This window comes from Sciurus carolinensis, chromosome 9 (genome assembly GCF_902686445.1).
Source record: "Sciurus carolinensis chromosome 9, mSciCar1.2, whole genome shotgun sequence".
Taxonomy (NCBI): Eukaryota; Metazoa; Chordata; class Mammalia; order Rodentia; family Sciuridae; genus Sciurus; species Sciurus carolinensis.
Window position 1 is genome coordinate 138,777,676 of NC_062221.1, and position 17,518 is coordinate 138,795,193.

General features: G+C 46.5%; 1 protein-coding gene across 9 annotated transcripts in view; it reads left to right on the forward strand.

Annotated features, from left to right (window-relative positions):
* Pknox1 (PBX/knotted 1 homeobox 1) overlaps window positions 1-16,526 on the forward strand; it is a 53,932-nt gene extending 37,406 nt beyond the window's left edge. For all 9 annotated transcript variants that reach the window (XM_047563828.1, XM_047563834.1, XM_047563832.1 and 6 more), the window contains 4 exons: window positions 4,189-4,317; window positions 6,886-6,962; window positions 10,021-10,193; window positions 13,438-16,526. In XM_047563828.1, the coding sequence (XP_047419784.1) occupies window positions 4,189-4,317; window positions 6,886-6,962; window positions 10,021-10,193; window positions 13,438-13,649 (591 nt within the window). In that variant the 3' untranslated portion in view covers window positions 13,650-16,526. The remainder of the gene's footprint in view (window positions 1-4,188; window positions 4,318-6,885; window positions 6,963-10,020; window positions 10,194-13,437) is intronic.
* The last annotated feature ends 992 nt before the right edge of the window (window positions 16,527-17,518 follow it).

Below are 17,518 nucleotides of genomic sequence, written 5' to 3' on the forward strand. Positions count from 1 at the left end.
GTGCAGAAGAGCAAGTTCTTCACCCTTGCAGCGCTTGGCTTATACCTCCACCGTGAATTCTCCAGCATGAGGCTGCCATTGTGGTCCCAAGCTTAGGAAGCTCTTCAGTCCTCTCTGCTGTGCATCTTTTTTGTGTCTGGGACACTTCAGTGAAAGCAGACCCTGATGGGAGGTGGAGGGGTCCCAGTGGTGGTGCTCAACCCTGCTGCCCCGGGCCCCTGCCTTTGCATGTCTGGCTCCCAGAACATGGACGGTGCCTGTGCAAGCAGCAGGTCGTAGCAGAAACGCCTGTGACGTGGCCACCTCTCCCTGTGCCTTTGGGCGAGGCAAGGAGGCTAGATCTGCTGGACTTCGGTGACCCTGTAGATTCTGGAGATGCACATGCATTTTTTACATTGATCAAGTTAGGTAGATCAGACCAAGTTTATTTTAAAGTTCTTATTCTAAAAGCATTGACTCATTCTTTGTGTTAGACCTTGAATGTGACCTGCACAGACATTTTCTACATTCTTGTTAAGAACTCTCTGTGCCCAGCAGTGTAGGCAGTCTGGGGCTGCTGCCTTGAACTTAACAGGTCTTGTTGACAAAGTCAGCTAAAGCCATAGGCCATGAAGCAGGTACCAGTGTGAGGTTGGGGGACTTCAGAGACCATCTGGGCTGTGGTAGCTGCCCAGACCCAGGCTTTCCTAGGGGAAGAGCTAGATCCCACTTGTGCTATTCCTTGATTCTCTGACCAGTCTTCTTTCCTCATGGTTTTCCATTTAAGATACCTGTGACAATAAAGTCATGTCGGGTTGCAGAATAGTTTCCTAGGATCACATTATTCTCTTTTAGAGCATTTTCAGGTCAGATGCCTTGTCCTGTTGTTTAAGAAGGATGTTTTCTATTTAACTGAGTTTTTTTCAGAAACAATTTAAATAGCAAACATGCAAGGTTTGTAGAACTCTCTTACTGGAAGTTGGAGTGGTGATCCGCCAACTCCTTTAGCTGGACTTCGGGGAATGTAACTTCATTTTAGTCCAGTTGCAGAACCCCATCTGTGCATGATATTGCTTGTCCTCTGCCCTGCATTGCATCCCCTTTGTTGGCTTTCCGTCACTGTGACAAAACACCCAATGAAATCAGCTTGAAGAAGAAAGGTGTATTTTGGTTCATTGAAAGGTTTCAGAGATCTCAGTCCATTGTTGTTTGGCCCCATCACCGAGGGCTCATGGTGAGGCAGAACATCATGACAGGGAGGGCATAGAAGAGCTGCTTATCTCATGACAGCCAGGAAGCACAGCGAGAGACAGGAAGGGGCTAAGGACACAATGTAGTCATGAAAGGCATGCCCCCAAGGACCCACTTCCTTCACTAGGTTCCACCTCCTGCAGTTTCCATCACCTTCCATTAGTCCATTTGGTTATAGATCCATCTGTGCATTAATTCATGGGTGAGCCTCAGGCTCCCATGATCCAGTCAGTTCCCAAAAGCCCCGCCTCTGAACATCGCGCATTGGGGACCAGCCTTCAACACTTGGGAGTTTTTGTGGGGGCATTCCAGATTGGAACCAATCTACCTCTGGCCCCAAGATTCATCCCTCTCATAATGCAAAATGCATAATCTATCTCCAAGAGTCCTGAAAGTCTCCAAAATAGTTCCAGCATTTCTTGAAAAGTCCAAGTTCCAAATCTCCAAGACTCACAGCAAACTCTTAGCTGTGAGCCCTTGTAAAAATGAAAAAGCAAACTACATGCTTCCAGTGTACAATATCACAGAGTAAACATTCTTATTCCAAAAGGGAAGAATAAAATACCAAGGAAATATCACACCAAAGTAAGACTGAAACCCAGCAGGACAAACATTAAATCCTGTAGTTCCATGTCCAGCAACCAGGGCTTGTGTTGGTAATGTCTGTCCAAAGGACCTGGGCAGGCCTAGCCCTGTGTCTTCCCAGTGGCAGTTCACATGACCTGTCTGGAGTTGAATCTGCTTGCTGCCTGCCCCTTTCCTTGACAGATGTTGCATGCTCCTGGCATCTCTTAACTTCTTGGGGTCTTCATTGCAGCTTCAACTTTACTTTCAGCTCTATGCACCACCCTCTCAGGGGCTCCCCATAGGGAAGCTTACCCTGCCATACATTGTCTGTCCTCCCAGATACTCCTTTAAAATCTCAGTGGATGCCTCTGTGATCCCATAACTTGCATTTTGTATGCCTGCAAATCCAGCACCACATGGACAATGCCAAAGACGGCTGCCTGTGGGAACAGTAGCCGGTCCCACTGGACCATTGCTGCAATGGCCTCTGAGTGCCAGGATGGCTACACAGGGGAAATGCTTCCTATAAGCCTCTGAGAGCAGGATACCTTGGCTGTCTCTTCTCAAAGCAGAGTCCTTCAAATAACTTGATACTTTTATGTCCTTTAGTGGGTGGGGCCTGGCCAATTCCTGAAATGCCTTCAAGGCATCTTTCCTACGGTTTCTGTTCACAGTACTTGGTTTTTCCTTAATGGCACTAATCTCTTCAGCAACCACATCTTCCTTGGTCCCGATTTTTCATGTACTTTTTGTCCAAACTGCAGGTTTTCTACCTATTTCCACTCTGCTCCTTGTTCCTGATTATTAACTACAAACCTGGCTAAAAATTGCCACCAATACCTACATGCTGAGCTCCTTTGAAATTTCCTCCACCAGATCAGTGAGTCCATCACCTTTAAATTCAGCCTCACACAAAGCCTCAGGGCATGGACAAAACATAGACGAGTTCTTTGCCAGAATGTAACATGAATGACTTTTGGTTCAGTTTCTAGCAGTCCTCTGTAGCCTTATGAGCCCAGTCTTCACTGTCTACACTTCTGTCAGCATTCTGATCTTCAGCGCTTCAGAGTTCCCACCAGAATTGCCCATTAAACTCCTCTTACAGTATTTCTTTTTGGGTACCAGGGATTGGACCACCGAGGCCATCCCCAGCCCTTTCACTTTCTATTTTTAGATATGATTTCACTAGGGCTGGGGTTGTAGCTCAGTGGTAGAGCACTTGCCCTGACATGTGTTAGGCACTGGGTTTGATCCTCAGCACCACAAAAAAATCAATAAATAAAAATAAAGGTAGTGTGTCCACCTACAACTTTAAAAAAATAAACAAAAACGCATGATCTAGTTCCAGTCTGAGACTGAAGGCATGGAGCTCCCTGGACAGTCACTGGTGTGAGTCCACGCTGAGAGCCTGAAGAAGCTGCAGTCTGATGTCCACGGGCCATGGCATAGACACACCTGCTGGAGAGAAATAGGTCTTGCACACGCTGACAGGCTTCCTTCTTCATCTGCTTTTGTTCCATCTGTGCCCCTGGCCTGTTGGTGTTACCCATAGTCAGGGCAGGCTTCCCCTCACCCCGTTAGTTTCCTGTCCCACATGCCAGTCATCTCTGGAAACACCCCTACAACCCATTGGGGAGTGTGTTCTATGAGCTTCCTAGGCATCTCAGTCCAGTTGGGTGACCGTCAAGATTAGCTGTCACATTCCCCCCATATTTATGTCTTCTAGTGTAGCAGATTTTGGAAACATTCCAACTGATGAGGGTTTTTAGGATGGACAGAGGGTTTGACTGAGGACTTTACCAGGGAGGTGTTCTTTGGGTGAAACAAATGTAGGTGTGTATGATTCTTTTGTAGAGATGCAGGGTGTGGGGAGGGCAAAGCTCCTGTGCCCTCTCCAGGTGCACCACCTTCCAGGAATTTCCATGCACTCAGCAACCCGGAAAGACTCTGAGCCCTGTCCCTTGGGTTTTCATGGATACTTCATTATATAGGCATGATTGTTAAATCATTGGCTACCGGTGATCAACTTAACCTTCTGCCCACACCCTCCCCAGTGGTTGGGGCTGAAAATCCCTGTGATTCTACCTTTGTCTTTCCCATACCCACTCCAAGGGCCTGGAGTCCCCTGAGGGCTGCCAGCCAGCAGTCAGCTCATAGGACATGAAAGACTTCACTTACCACTTTGAGGATTCCAAGGATTTTAGGAGCTGTGTGCCAGGACATGGAAGGAAGATCACTTTTACAATACCATGCACATCCCAGCAGGAATCCTGTTAGTGCAAATTGTCACGAATCTGTAAGACCCTTGACTGCCCCTCCGGCTGAAGTCATAGCCTACTTGCACATGTCATTGCTTGCTGTCTCTAACATCAGCTTTCAATTGTGCAAAAGCTTCAGTTACAGTTAAACCAAGACCTCAGCATCCTGCACCAAGATGATAGCTCATCCAAGAACAAGCGAGGCGTCCTGCCGAAGCATGCCACCAATGTGATGCGGTCCTGGCTCTTTCAGCACATAGGGGTAAGATCAGTGGACTGGTGCTGTGGGCAGCTCTCTGAGATCTTTCTTCCTGACTGTGTGTCATGGAAAAATTCTCGTGTGTCTTGTAGGCCTGATCCTAAGAATCACGTTTTGTTGAGTGTTGTGATGGGTTGAGCATGGGACAGGGGGCTCCCTAACAAATGGCTCCAGGAAGCTTCAGATGTAACAAGGATCTCATTGGTGGAAAGGGAGTCAAGTCCCCTTGTGCTGGTTATGTATGTGCAGGTAGAAAAACCCGACCCAGGAGAGTGATTGAGATGAATGGGTGGAGAAGTGGGGTGAGAAGAGATGCATTTAGGCACATCCTCTGGAAGCAGCAGTGCTTTATGTTGGATCTGAAAGGAAGCCACAACAAGGTTGAGGAGAGGACCATGCTGATGAGGGCCAGCACGTGACTCACGTAATGACATGAGTCTGGCCTAGCAGGGAGCAGTTTGTTCAGTGCTCTGCGGCTCACTGCCTCCCAGAGTGAGCAGAAACCTTGTCTCCTCTTCCCCAGGAGGTCTCAGGAAGCATGGTGACACACCTGCCCTGCTGGCCACATTATGGGTGTTGTGGTTGTGGCCAGCCATCTACCCAGGGAGCAGCCAGAGTGACTCCCTGGTCCAGTGCCAGGACCAGGGGTGATCAGGCTCGGCTCTCTGAGGAGGAATGCATGAGGCCCAGGCTGGAGGTATACATGGAGTGAGGGGGGCCAGAGGCAGTGGGTGCATGGGGACCAGCAGCGAGGGAGGAAGCACGCACTAGGGTTCCCACAGCAGCCAGGGCGCAGGCTTGGCGCATCAGCTATAGCTCAGGGAGAAGTGGGTGGCTTCCTTCCTGTTATTTTTTCTTTAGTGTTTTTGTGACTTCTCAGCACTGAACCCTGCTTGCAGGAGCCCTTAGAATGACGATTTTTGCCTCATACTACCTTCTTGCCCCTCTTCTACGTGACGCCTCTTCCCTAGAGCAGCCCTGGGTGCTGTTTGTTTCTGGCTGTGTGCTCATGTCTTCTTCCTCATTTCTGTATCACGAGCTTTTTAAAGGGCAAAAGCAATGTTTATGTTTCCACAGCCTTGAACTCACAGCCACATACTCATCTGTTGGGTCAGCTTGAATTATCCTGTTGATCATTTGCAGAGATAAATAAGTGGCTGCCAAGTAAATCTGATGCAGGTTCATTCCTACCTCATTGTGCACTGAATTTTCCAGATTCTATCAAGTATTTAAAATCAAACCACAACAAATGCCCACCTCCTATTGTGAGTGCCATTCACACCTGGGGACCCTGTGGTCCAAAATGAGGGATTTGGCGTGTGCAGTTTTAGCAGAAAGTCTTCTTGATTTCCATGCACAGACATCTGTCAGTCATGGAGGGACTGTTCTCCTTTGGTACTTCTGGGAGTTCTTATATTTGCTTCTGGTTAAAATTGGTCTTTTTTTTTTTTTAAGTGGAATGTTTCCATTGTACATAAGAGAGGGCCACTACAATGGACACTCTCAGCCACAGCCCCAGGTGTGGTTCTTCACTGACAGCCTTGGTGTGTTAGTCAGCTTTCCCTCACTTTAAAAGTATACCTGAGATAATCAGCTTATAAAGAAAAAAGGTTTATTCAGGCTCACAGTTGTAGAGGTTCTGTGCCATGACTGAGCAGACCAACAGTTCTGGGCCTCTGGCAGGAGTGTTGGATAGTAATGGCAAAGAATGACTGGCAGAGCAGATGCTCACCTCATGGTCAGGAAGCAGAAGAGAAAGCAAGGGGCCAAGGCCACCATCTCCTTCGAGGTTATGCTCCAGTAACCCAAAGACCTCCCACTAGGCCCCACCCCCTAAATGTTCTACCAGCTCCCAGTATACCAGCCTGGGGAAGCCCTGCAACACATGGGCCTCAGGGGACAGTCAGTATCCAAACCGTAAAACCAGGTCAGTCCAGCAGGGATTTGATCCCGAGAGCGCCTTGGGTGACAGCCCATCCCAGTGTCAGTTTATTCTCATGGTACTAATGACCGAAACATGTCACCTGCCATGTGATGGGCCCGGAGCAGCCTGCTTCCACCCCTCCACCAGCTGAGGTAGGACAGTGTTTGCCACAGAGGGCGCTGTGAGACATTCAGGAGTGACAGGGAATATGCACCTAGTGGCAGAAGTGTGCGTGGGCCACACTCACCCACCGACCTGCTTGCAGTCCATGGGGTTCGTTGTTCATAAATGGAACCTCAGTGGACTCGCTGCAGGTCTGCAGATGTGTCATGTGCTCACTTGGGGCTGGCATAGCACACCTCACAGCAGGTCAGGGCTGCTCCTCCTGCTGCCTCATCCTCCTCTGTGCCCCGGGGGATGTTATGGCTGACCACACCTCTGTGCACTGACCAGCATCGGCAGCATGGAGAAATGATTCATTCTGTTCTGGATTATTTTCAAAAAACTTATTTGTAAGTTATGTTTGGCTACAAGCATTATCAATACCAGTTTTTATTAATACTTAACTTCTATTCTTATATTTTGCCTAGATAATCTTGCTTTCCTTTTCAAAACTCAAAGTCCATGGTAATCCTCTTTATTTTTAGCATCCTTACCCAACAGAGGACGAGAAGAAGCAGATTGCTGCTCAGACAAACCTGACACTACTCCAAGTCAACAACTGGTAAGATGCACCCTTTCTGAAGTTGTGCCTTACCACCAGAGGGCCTTGGAAGTGCTGACGCTGGTGAATGGCGAACTTCGTTGAACATGCATGCGTGCTCTTAACTGGCAGCAGTCTCAGCAGAGTGCTGCAATCTGTGGCCGGGGACTTGAGAATAAATCAGCCCAGATTTCAGCCTGACGTGATTGCCAGTGCTCCCTATGCAGTACGACCCATTCACCTGACTAGAAGGCTTTCTCTGTGGTGTTCCTACCCCAGTCCTGCATTCATTCAAAACTGGGATGTTTTAGTGGATGACCTCTGTGGCAAGTGGGGTGACGGTGAGGTGTGCTGACCCTGGGGGACCCTCTGTTCTCCTTTTGAAAACTGCCCTCACTTTTCACCTGTAGCTTAGGGATGCAGTCCCTCTGTGGTCTGTTTCTGTGGCTATTCTGCATAGCAGGGCCTAGAGCTGTCCCCCAGTCACACCTAGTGCAGGGTGGGATCTGTGTTTATTAAGAAACATCCCTCCTGATCCTGGGGTTACAGTTGTGATGGGCACTTGGATCCTGGCCACATGTTTCTCTCCAAAAGAGCTGATGCTCATCACTCGAGCTCATGTGGGAATGCAGCTCCTCTGGGTGCCAGTCATTTGTCTCATTTTTGTTATTGATCAGTTGTAGGAAGCAATGTCAACTTGGTAAAATGGATGCAGTAAAGAAATGTTATCTTCTGTAAACACTACTATCTTTTCATTTTAATTATGCTAAAATGTAAACTTGCTTAGGTTCCAATATAAACAATTAAATTTTCAATTGTAGATGCAGAGATATGCTTTGGTGTAGCATTAAATATTTCTATTTTCTTAGATTTGGGCTGTGTTTTTTTAATTTGGATAGCAATAATAGACCATACTGCTTGAGTCATTTTCTATTAAGTCTCCTAAATAGAGAGCTAACAAAACTGTTAGGCTTCAAACATATTGCTGAAACGTGTGATTTGTCAAGCCTGTCCTGGTTATTTCCACATAGGCATGCTGGAGTGTCATGTTTGGTTGAGTCTTACTGCAGGTAATGTTAGATGAACGTTGCCAGGGGCACTGGGGCTGCCCTGGGGTGTTGCCCTGCTGTGTGCACCTCCACTTTCACCCTTTCACAACTTCCTTGTGTCCCCTGGTGTGCTATCTGTTGAGTTCCAGGACTGTCCTATCTAGAAGGCCTCATGTCAACTTTTAGCTTTAAAATTAGTAGCATATCGTTTTTAAATTCTAAAATTTCTAAGATCCTTTAATATTTATAGCTACTTTTAGTTTCTGTGGTTTTCTTTCCTTTTATATTTACCAAACTTACATTTTAAATGGAGAGAACAGGCCCAGTGTTAGCAGGGGACCGCTGCCTAGTATCAGTGTGAATAGGGAGACAGAAAGGGGTGCTGGGATGCAGTGGGGGCTCCAGAGCCTGGTGGCACCCTTAGCTGGGTGCCACTCTCAGTGCTGGTGCTGCAGGGACCATTTGTTTCCCTGAGTGCAGTCTAGCCCCTGGTGAGAACATGTCTTCAGATCATTCTAGGTGTTCCTTATTTTAAAGCCTAACGTGGAGCATCCTTGGAGCTGACCCTGTTCTGGTTCTGGTGTTTTATGGATGAGGGCCTTCAAAGAGGGAAGTCGACTCCTCATTTTCCACCAAGTCTAGCTCATAGAGGTGGCGTGTACGGATCTAGCAAGGGGTTAACTGCCTGTCTCTCATGCTACTGAAACAGAAGCTCAGTAACTCTAGAGTTTCTACATTAGATGAGCAATACTGTGTGAACCTGAAGTGCTAGGGAGTGATATTGACCAAATTATATTGTAATTGTGTGCATGTACAGATAAGTAACAACAAATCCCATCCTTGCTACGTACAACTATAATGCACCAGTAAAAAAAGTGGGGTGGGGGAAAAAAGAAATAGTGTGCAAACCTGAACAGGTTCAGGGTGGTGGTGGTGGTTTCCTGTGCACTGCAGCTGGCTCTGTAGCAGAGCAGCCCTGGGAGCAGTGTAGAGCAGCATCACACGACAGTGCAGTGCGGGTGTTATCGGTCCTCACACTCCAGCAGCCTGGGAGGAGCTGCTGGGGCGAGGTCCTTCTTGCCCTCCATGTTGTCACATTCAAAGCCATCAGCTTGGTGCATTCGGGGATGGAGTTGGAAACAAGCAGTCCTTTCTCAGCGTGTCTTTGGCGTAAAGCCATGTCCAGCCTGACCTTATAATTTTGCTGATGTCTCCGTGGGGATCACAGCTCAGGTGTGAGGTCTTAGTCTTGCAGAGCAACCAGAGTCCATCAGGGACTCTCCATGCACAGGTATTGTGCCGGCTGGGCTTCCAGGACAGCTGATGAAGAGGGGCTTCTCCTTTGGAATGGTCTTTTGCGAAGGGGAAGCTTTTACCTCAGACTTCTGCTTTATGAACCAAGATACCTCCCTGAAGGCGTGGTGTGACAGCTGCCAGAGGCACAACCATGCTGGGAAGAACAAGCAGTAGCTTCAGGTGTAAGGAGACGTCAAGTCACCTATTACGGTGATCTGCCTTAGAGAAAGTAATGTCAAGTTATATCTGATTCACAGACACTAAGCAAATCAGGTAAGGTGAAAAAAAAAGTGCCCTTCTTATTTAAATGGTCCTTGAATAAATGAGTAATTTTTAAACCAACAGGCTCTGTTTTTTCTGAAGATTTAAATAATTAATATGCTTGTTATTCCTCTGAAATGTTTATTATAGTGAGAGGATGCGAGTTCATCTTTTTGGCATGGTTCATTAAGCTGTGTGTTCATTAAGAGCATTCATTGCCATATGCAGTGAACCACATCTATAATCCCAGTGACTAGGGAGGCTGAAGCAAGAGGATTGCAAGTTCAAGGCCAACCTGGGCAACTTAGCGAGGCCCTAAGCAACTTACAAAAATATGAAAAGAGCTGGGAATGTGGCTGGGTGGTAAAGCACCTCGGATTCCATCCCTGCACCCCCACCATAAAAAGTGTTTGTTGATTCTACACAGGTCTTTACAAAGGCCGCTTTGGCCTAAGTTTCATGTCTGCACACAGGTTCATCAATGCTAGAAGACGAATTCTCCAGCCAATGTTGGATTCCAGTTGTTCAGAGACCCCGAAAACAAAGAAAAAAACTGCTCAGAACAGACCAGTCCAGAGGTTCTGGCCCGATTCCATTGCGTCAGGAGTGGCACAGCCAGCACCGAGCGAGCTCAGCATGTCAGAAGGTGGGCAGTGCTGCAGGAGCAGCGAGAGAGAGCGCAGGAGAGGCTGGGCGGCGCCGTGGGAGGTGGGGGGTGTGCCCAGGGCGCTCCCTGCAGCCACCAGCCTGGGAGCTGCCTGCAGAGGTGCTGGAGGGAGCTGCACCTGGGAGAAGTGGAGGCGTTTGCCTTACGGTCACAGCAAGGTGTCCTGTCCTTTGCTCCCATCTTTGCGCTTCTTCCCGACTTCAGGGGCAGACAGTGGAGGTCATTTTCTTCTCACCACTGGAATCTCACCTTTTAGGCCATCTGCCTGCCTCCTGCTTCTGTTTATTCCCTGTGACCTGCATCCTCTCCCTGTCTCTAGCCACCATTCTAATGTGTTTCATGACATCTTTCTGGTTACATGAGCTCCTCAAGTGTCAGATTGCTCTAGTGCACATTTTTTATTATTATGATTATCATTATTTATGTTTTTGCACTACTGGGGATTGAACCCAGGGTGCTCTACCACTGAGGCACATCCCCAACCCACTCCCCACCCCTGCTTTTTTCTTTTCTCTCTCTCTTTTTTTTGAGCCCAAACCCCAGTAAGTTGGTGAGGGTCTCCCTAAGTTGCCAACCTTGAACCTGAGATCCTCCTGCCTCAGCCTGTCAGATTGCTGGGATTACAGGTGTGCACCACCACCCTCAGTTCCATTTTTTCTTGAAGTCTATTTTCTTTCTTTTTTTTTTTTTAATTTTTTTTAGTCATTGATGGACCTTTACTTATTTATGTGTGGTGCTGAGAATTGAATCAAACCCAGTGCCTCACACATGCCAGGCAAGTGCTCTCCCACTAAACCACAACCCCAGCCCCTTGAAGTCTATTTTCTGACACCTACCCCCCACCCACACTTTGAAGAACATCAATTGTCCATGTATTAGGTAGTTTAAAGTTTCACATTTTTATTGACGCTCTTTTCAGTTTATCTTTATTTCATTTTGTATAGTTTCTACTACTCTCCTTTTATTTCACTAACCTTTCTTCTCTAGTGTTAATCTTGCTTTAATCCCATACAGTTGGATTATTTATATTATCATTATCATCAATTACTATCTTAGACATAATACTCTTCATCTTTCCAGGCATTCTGTTTGAGCTTTTGTGTCTGCCACGTGTTCACTGACTTTTGAACACACAGAACACTGTTGTGGTAACTGTTTCAATGTCCTTGTCTGCTCTCACGTCTCTGTCAGCTCTGGGTAAGCTTTCTGTCTGTCTGCCTCGTAATCTCTGACTGGATGCCAGTCATCGGGCATTTTGTCTTGTGGGTGCTGGGTGTTCTGTACTCCTGCGAGTCTTCCTGGGCATTGCTCTGGACTGTAGCTAGACTGCCTGTTAACAACTGGATCCTTCTGGGTTTGGCTGCCACAATCTCCTTGGTGTCCATAGGAGTTCTCAGGGTAGAGTCAACCATACCCACCACCGAAGCCAGAGCTTCCTGAGTCTCCACCCAGGGCCTGTGGCCGAGTTTTCCAGGCCTAGCTCTATGAGTGCTTGAAACTGTTTTCCTGTATCCTCAGGTGATTCTTATGAGTTCTCTACTGAATGCTCAAGGGGGTTTTCAGTGGTGGTATGCTAGTTCTGAGGTTAGGTTAGTGAATCACACTCGTTCTCTTAAGTTGTGTTTTATACATTTAAAGCTAAGTTCTCCCAGATAATGCTTTGGCTTCCTCGTTTAGGTTTTAATGTACGGGAGTCTCATGTGCATACCTGAGGAATTTATATTTTCAGGTTTTTCTCTTTTAGTCCAATAATTTGAAAGGTATTCTTAGATGAATCAGCTTTCCATCACCATAATAGAATACCTAAGGCAATTAACTTATAAAGACAAAAGGTTTGTTTTGGTTCATGGTTCTAGAGGTTCCAGTTCAAGATCAGGTGGCCCCGTTGGGTTAGCCTCTGGTAGTGGCGGCACATCATGGCAGGAGCACATGATAGAACAAACCACTTGACAGCATGAATCAGGAATTGGAGCACATGGTAGAGCAAACCACTGACAGCATGAACCAGGAATTGGAGAGATAGGAAGAGGAAGAGACCAGGATCCCACAATTCCCTCTGAGGCATGCCCCCAATGACCTGAGGACCTCCCTCAGTACTGAGTACCTTCTAGTACTGTCACCTGGGACCATGGAATATGGGCCTTTGGGGGACACTCATTCAGACCACAGCAATGCCTGTTTTTCTCTCTCTCCTCCTACTTCAGAAAGGGCAGGGAAAGAATTTAAAAGAGTACCCAGTGAAAAGAGGGTCCTCTTCCATCCTGCTGTCTGGTCTTCTCCAGGAGGTCCTCTCCTCTACCCTCCGGTGCAGAGTCACGGATGAACAAATGTGTCTCTTAAAATGTCCCCATTCATTAGCATGTCGCATAACACCATCTCTTCTTGCTTTTATCATTCACTAATACACCTTAGGGAGTTTGCAGATGAGTCCTTCTAGGTTTGCTGTGTTGTGATGGCTTGCAACCTGGCATCCATCCCTTGTGTGGTTCCTTTGGGCCTAGTTCATGCATGTTTGGGTGGTTTCTGTCCTCTGTGGGAGGCTGCATGACAGGGGTTTGCATGTTACGAGGTTTTCTCCCCACCCTCCCTTTCAGTCATCCTTTTTCTTAACTATTCTTTTTACTTTGTTTCCCCATTTATCTTCTTGTATATCTTTCTCCTGTATTTCTGGTTTCTTTTGCTCTCCTTGCAATATACTTTGCTGTGGAAATCTGCTCTTTATTGTCCTGATCCTCACTGAGACTGTCTTCAGATCAGGATCTTATTAGCAGCTGGGCATTAGTACTTGTAGATTCACTGTATGGTGATTACTCACAGCCTGGCGTCCCACTGTTGAGTGTGTGTCGTTTGGGCCCTATTCATGCATATTTGGGAGTCCGGAGGCCGAGGCAGAAAGATGACAAGTTTGAGGCCAGCCTCAGCAACTTAGCAAGACCCTAAGCAACTGTCTCTTTGAGACAGATGCTGTCTCAAAACAAAAAAATAAAAATAAAAAGGGCTGGGGATGTTGCTTAGTGGTTATTCACCCCTGAGTTCAATCCCAGTACCAGAAGAAAAAAAAAGAAAGAAAAAAGCTTGTTCCGCCCCAGGTTCTTAAATTCCTGTGGAGCTTTTCCTAAACACATAATAGATGTCTTGACTTTAGGTCATAAAGCAAGCCGCACCCACAAAATGTTCCTCTCGAGTACCGACTGAAGCAGTGATGCGCTGTGCTCTGCTCCAGGTGCCGTTGTGACCATCACCACACCTGTGAACATGAACGTGGACAGCCTCCAGTCCCTGTCCTCAGATGGGGCCACCCTGGCCGTGCAGCAGGTCATGATGGCAGGACAGAGTGAGGACGAGTCTGTGGACAGCACAGAGGACGACGGGGGTGCCCTGGCGCCCTCCCACATGGGGGGACTGGTGCTGGAGAACAGCGACTCCCTGCAGTAGGAGCAGCTGCCCCGTGCAGGAGCCAGCACACCGGACTTTTTATAGTTTGCACAGCAAACATTTTACACAGTTTTATTTCTAATGTTTTATATGTAGATATAGAAGAGTGCACTTTTGTATTTCATAGTAAGCTTCAAGAGCGTCTTTGCCAGTGCAGCGATTTCTTTCCAATGTGTGCGCGTGTGGGTTTTTAAAGAAATTCTTTAAAGTTTTAACACTAGAAATGTGATGGATGACCCCCCTGCCCCAGTCTCTGATTAGGTTCAGGAGTAGTGCTGCCATTTTCCAAATTATAATTTCAACCTGTGGTTCATAGCAGGTCTCAGGGGCTCTCCATTTGTACAGCTCACAGACCTGAGAGCAACTCTGCCCCTGAGACTGTCAGTACACGGCAGCAAGAACACAGCAGACTGAGTTTCATAGTGAGTGGATGGCAATTTCAGCAAGTTTAAGTTCTCTCATGGTCAGTGAGCCTGTTTCATTTGCTATATATAAAAAGAAACTCCTATTTTTACCTTGCTGGAATTATTGGATAAAAAGCTATTTTTATAAATTCATTATGAATTGGATTATGACTATATTGAGGATAAAATTTCTAGAGAAGGAACAATACATGATTATATTTCGAATGTTCTGAATTACTCAAATTTAGTGACCTGCCCACAGCTAGCTACTGTTGCACAGTCTCCTGCTCCCCAGGTGGTTTACATTTACTGCTGAAAAGAAACAACTCTCTAGTAGGATTTTGGTATCCCCAAATTTGTGCTGATATGTAATGCTCAGATTGCATTTTACACTTGACCTACACAAGTGTCTAAAGGTGTGTGCTAAGTAGGACTTCAGGTAAGTGAGGTGGAGTGTAGCCCTAATGAGTTGAAAGCTCTCGCCACACATATTCCAGTCTGATTTGAATTGACTTCAGTTACATGGTTCCTCTACTGTGTTAACTGTATTGTTTTAGAACTTTTTTAGTCAAAATACGTTATGCATAGAATGTGTATTATAAACTAATGTAAAAAGTGCTTGACCCCACTGGCTCAGAGCTGGGGAGCACAGCCATCCAGACTTCCTTTCGCAATTGGCGACATCCGCCAAGCCACTGCAGTGATCTGAACTGTGCCGGGTTGGGACAGCGCACCCCATGGCTCACACACGTGGGCCTTGGTCCCTGGTGTTGGCTCCTGTACTTGCATGTTGCTTCAGAGTTCTCGGAGCCCTCCCCCTTTACCTGATCACATGGGTATAGGTTGATTTGGGGACTTCCATTTCCTGGTGATGAGAAATTAAGAGTCAGTGGCTCTTGTTCTTTGGCATGATTTGGTTTGACTTAGAAGTGGAGACTTTTCCTCAGAGAAAACCAGCCACCTGCTTCATGTAGTGTCTTCTTGTCATCCTAGACAGGTGCCCAGAGTTCATCTGCTGACCAGGGCCGCTGTGGGGCCAGCACTGCCTCCAGTTCTTGAGATCCAGCAATGTGATTGGTTAAGGACCAAGGCTACACTGAGGACACTTTTAGCTAATGTAGAGTTTTCTAAAACTGACTGCCCCAGCCCAGTGGTTACAGTCAGCTGTATGTTGTCCTGGACAACCTACAGTCAGAAAGAAGCACAGAGGTTTCTTTAAAACTCCTTTAGGAGCTTCAACTGAAAGAAAAACTTGATCGATCATCAACTTTTGGGGAGAGAATAACATTTTAAAGCTGCCATGGATTCCTTATTTTCTTTTTATAATGTTTCAAGTCAGGTCTGCACATGCTTAAGAGATTATTTTAACTTTAAGTGCCAACTTTGTTGGACTTCTTACAACTTGGACCTGTGGGAACCACAGCCCTTCCTCCTTCCTCCTGCCCTGTCTCCCAAGGCCCTCAGCTGCCCTGCTCTTCAGCAGAGCAGGGAACATGTTCTCAGGATGTGAACTCCTGCAGAGGGCATTGTTTCTTCCCCACAGAAATCATGCATGGTGGGTTGTGTCTGAGAGGGTGGGGTAAGCTGTGTCTGCATGGAGGCCTCGTGGCAGGCTGTTCTAGCTGAGGGTCAAACATCACGCTGAAGGACACAGTATATATTCTGTCAAGCTGAAATTGGTTTTCTTAAGACCTGAGCTTCCCCTTGCTAAATTCAGAGGATTAGAAAGAGGGTACTGAAGGTCATAGCCTGGGTTTCCTTCACCCTCTCCATAAAAACTAAGGTGATTTTGAGTAACTTCCACCAGGTGAGCTGTTCTGGTTCATAAAATCACTACACAGCTTTGTGTTACCAGTTTGCACCTTAAAAACACCGGTTTTCTAGCCCTTGGTTGGTGGAGAGTATCTGAAAGTGCATCCCCTTGAGCTTTCATTTCAAATGGTCAGATTGGATCCCCCAGCTTCATTCTTGTCAAATTCCTCACCATGGTGGAGCTTTTTGAATGTGCCCTGAGACTCACAGTGAGCCTGTCATTCCTGCTGTTTGCTGCTGAGCAGAAGCTGGACTGCCTTGCCTGTACTAGCAAGCTCCATCTGGCGGGCTCAGCGCTCCAATTTTAAATTCCAGATAGTCAAAAAAGTATAAGCATCTGTCCAATATGCAGAGTGACCCTGATAGCTAAGGGCTGCAGGGATTGCTCTGGGTGACCTTGAGTGAGGAAGCAAGGGATACTTCCTCCTGTGGACGAGCTGCGGCGGACCAGCAGGTGTGTGCCGTCCTGAAGGACATCTCTGGCTGCCAGTGACACAACTAACTCAGCAACCTGCCTTTTTTAGTTATGTTCGGTCTTTGAAACTGACAATCTTTAAAATGTGAATACTGTAACAATATGTTTTCTTGGATTGTTGTCTTTAAAAAGGATTTTTGTGAAGCAATTGATTTATCAAAGCAAAAAATTAAAAATAGAAACATGCCTTATGGATGTTTTATTTTATAAGGTTCATGTCACCAAAACTACTTTGAATTTAAGGAGACATTCAGGTGGTCACATGCTCTGTGGGGATGCTTAGGGTCTGTGGTGACCCCTGCACGTCTTGAAGCCGAGGCTGGCACTGCACTCAACTGTTAGAATTGTTTACATTTGCAGGCATCTTTTCTAAAATTGCTTACTTCAGCCAACCATTGTTTTCCAGGAGAAAAGCAAGGTTTTGTCATTGCTGTGGTTTTCTATAAATTATCTTGACAGTAATGAGAAGAAAATGATTTATCTGTGAGGCAGCATGTAGCCTTCTGTCATGCCAGTTGTAAAACTTCATGGTGAGGAGGCTGCTGAGCATGTTCAGGAGTACGTGATGACCCCTGATGGTTTTTCTCTCTTGTCCAGAGTGTTGCAACCTCCCAACAGCTGCTGTTCTTAGAGGCTAAGGCATGTCAGCAGACAAGGGTTTTTAAAAAGCACATCTGACATTGTGAACTTGGTAGTGATCAAAGTGAGAACTGAGTGTGTTATTTCAGGAAATGTTTTGAAATGTCTGTATGAGATGTTGGGTCTATAGAAAATGGAGGCACTGGGTTGCTCCAGCTCCTGAGGTGGGAGAGGGGCATGAAATTCCCCAGGACCACAGGCCAGCCTCGAGCTCTCAGGCTGCACAGGCTTTGCTGGTAAGGAGGATATTCTAGCACTGAAATGATGTTGATGATTAATGAAATTCTGTCTGTCTAAGTAGACAGAGATGAGCAAACAGTAATGTTCTAGCAAATCCTGAAAATAAGAAATACATGTGGTTTAAATGTTTTAGTGTTTTGCATTTGGTTGAGTTATGCAAACATCAACAATGTATTAGGTTTAGCACACAGCCCTTCTGTGTACTCCAAGAAGGAAACCATTGGTATAGAGCACCTTCGCCCTCAAACAGTTAGGTCTTTCCACCTGCACCAAGACCTGGGATCAGCATACCACTTTAA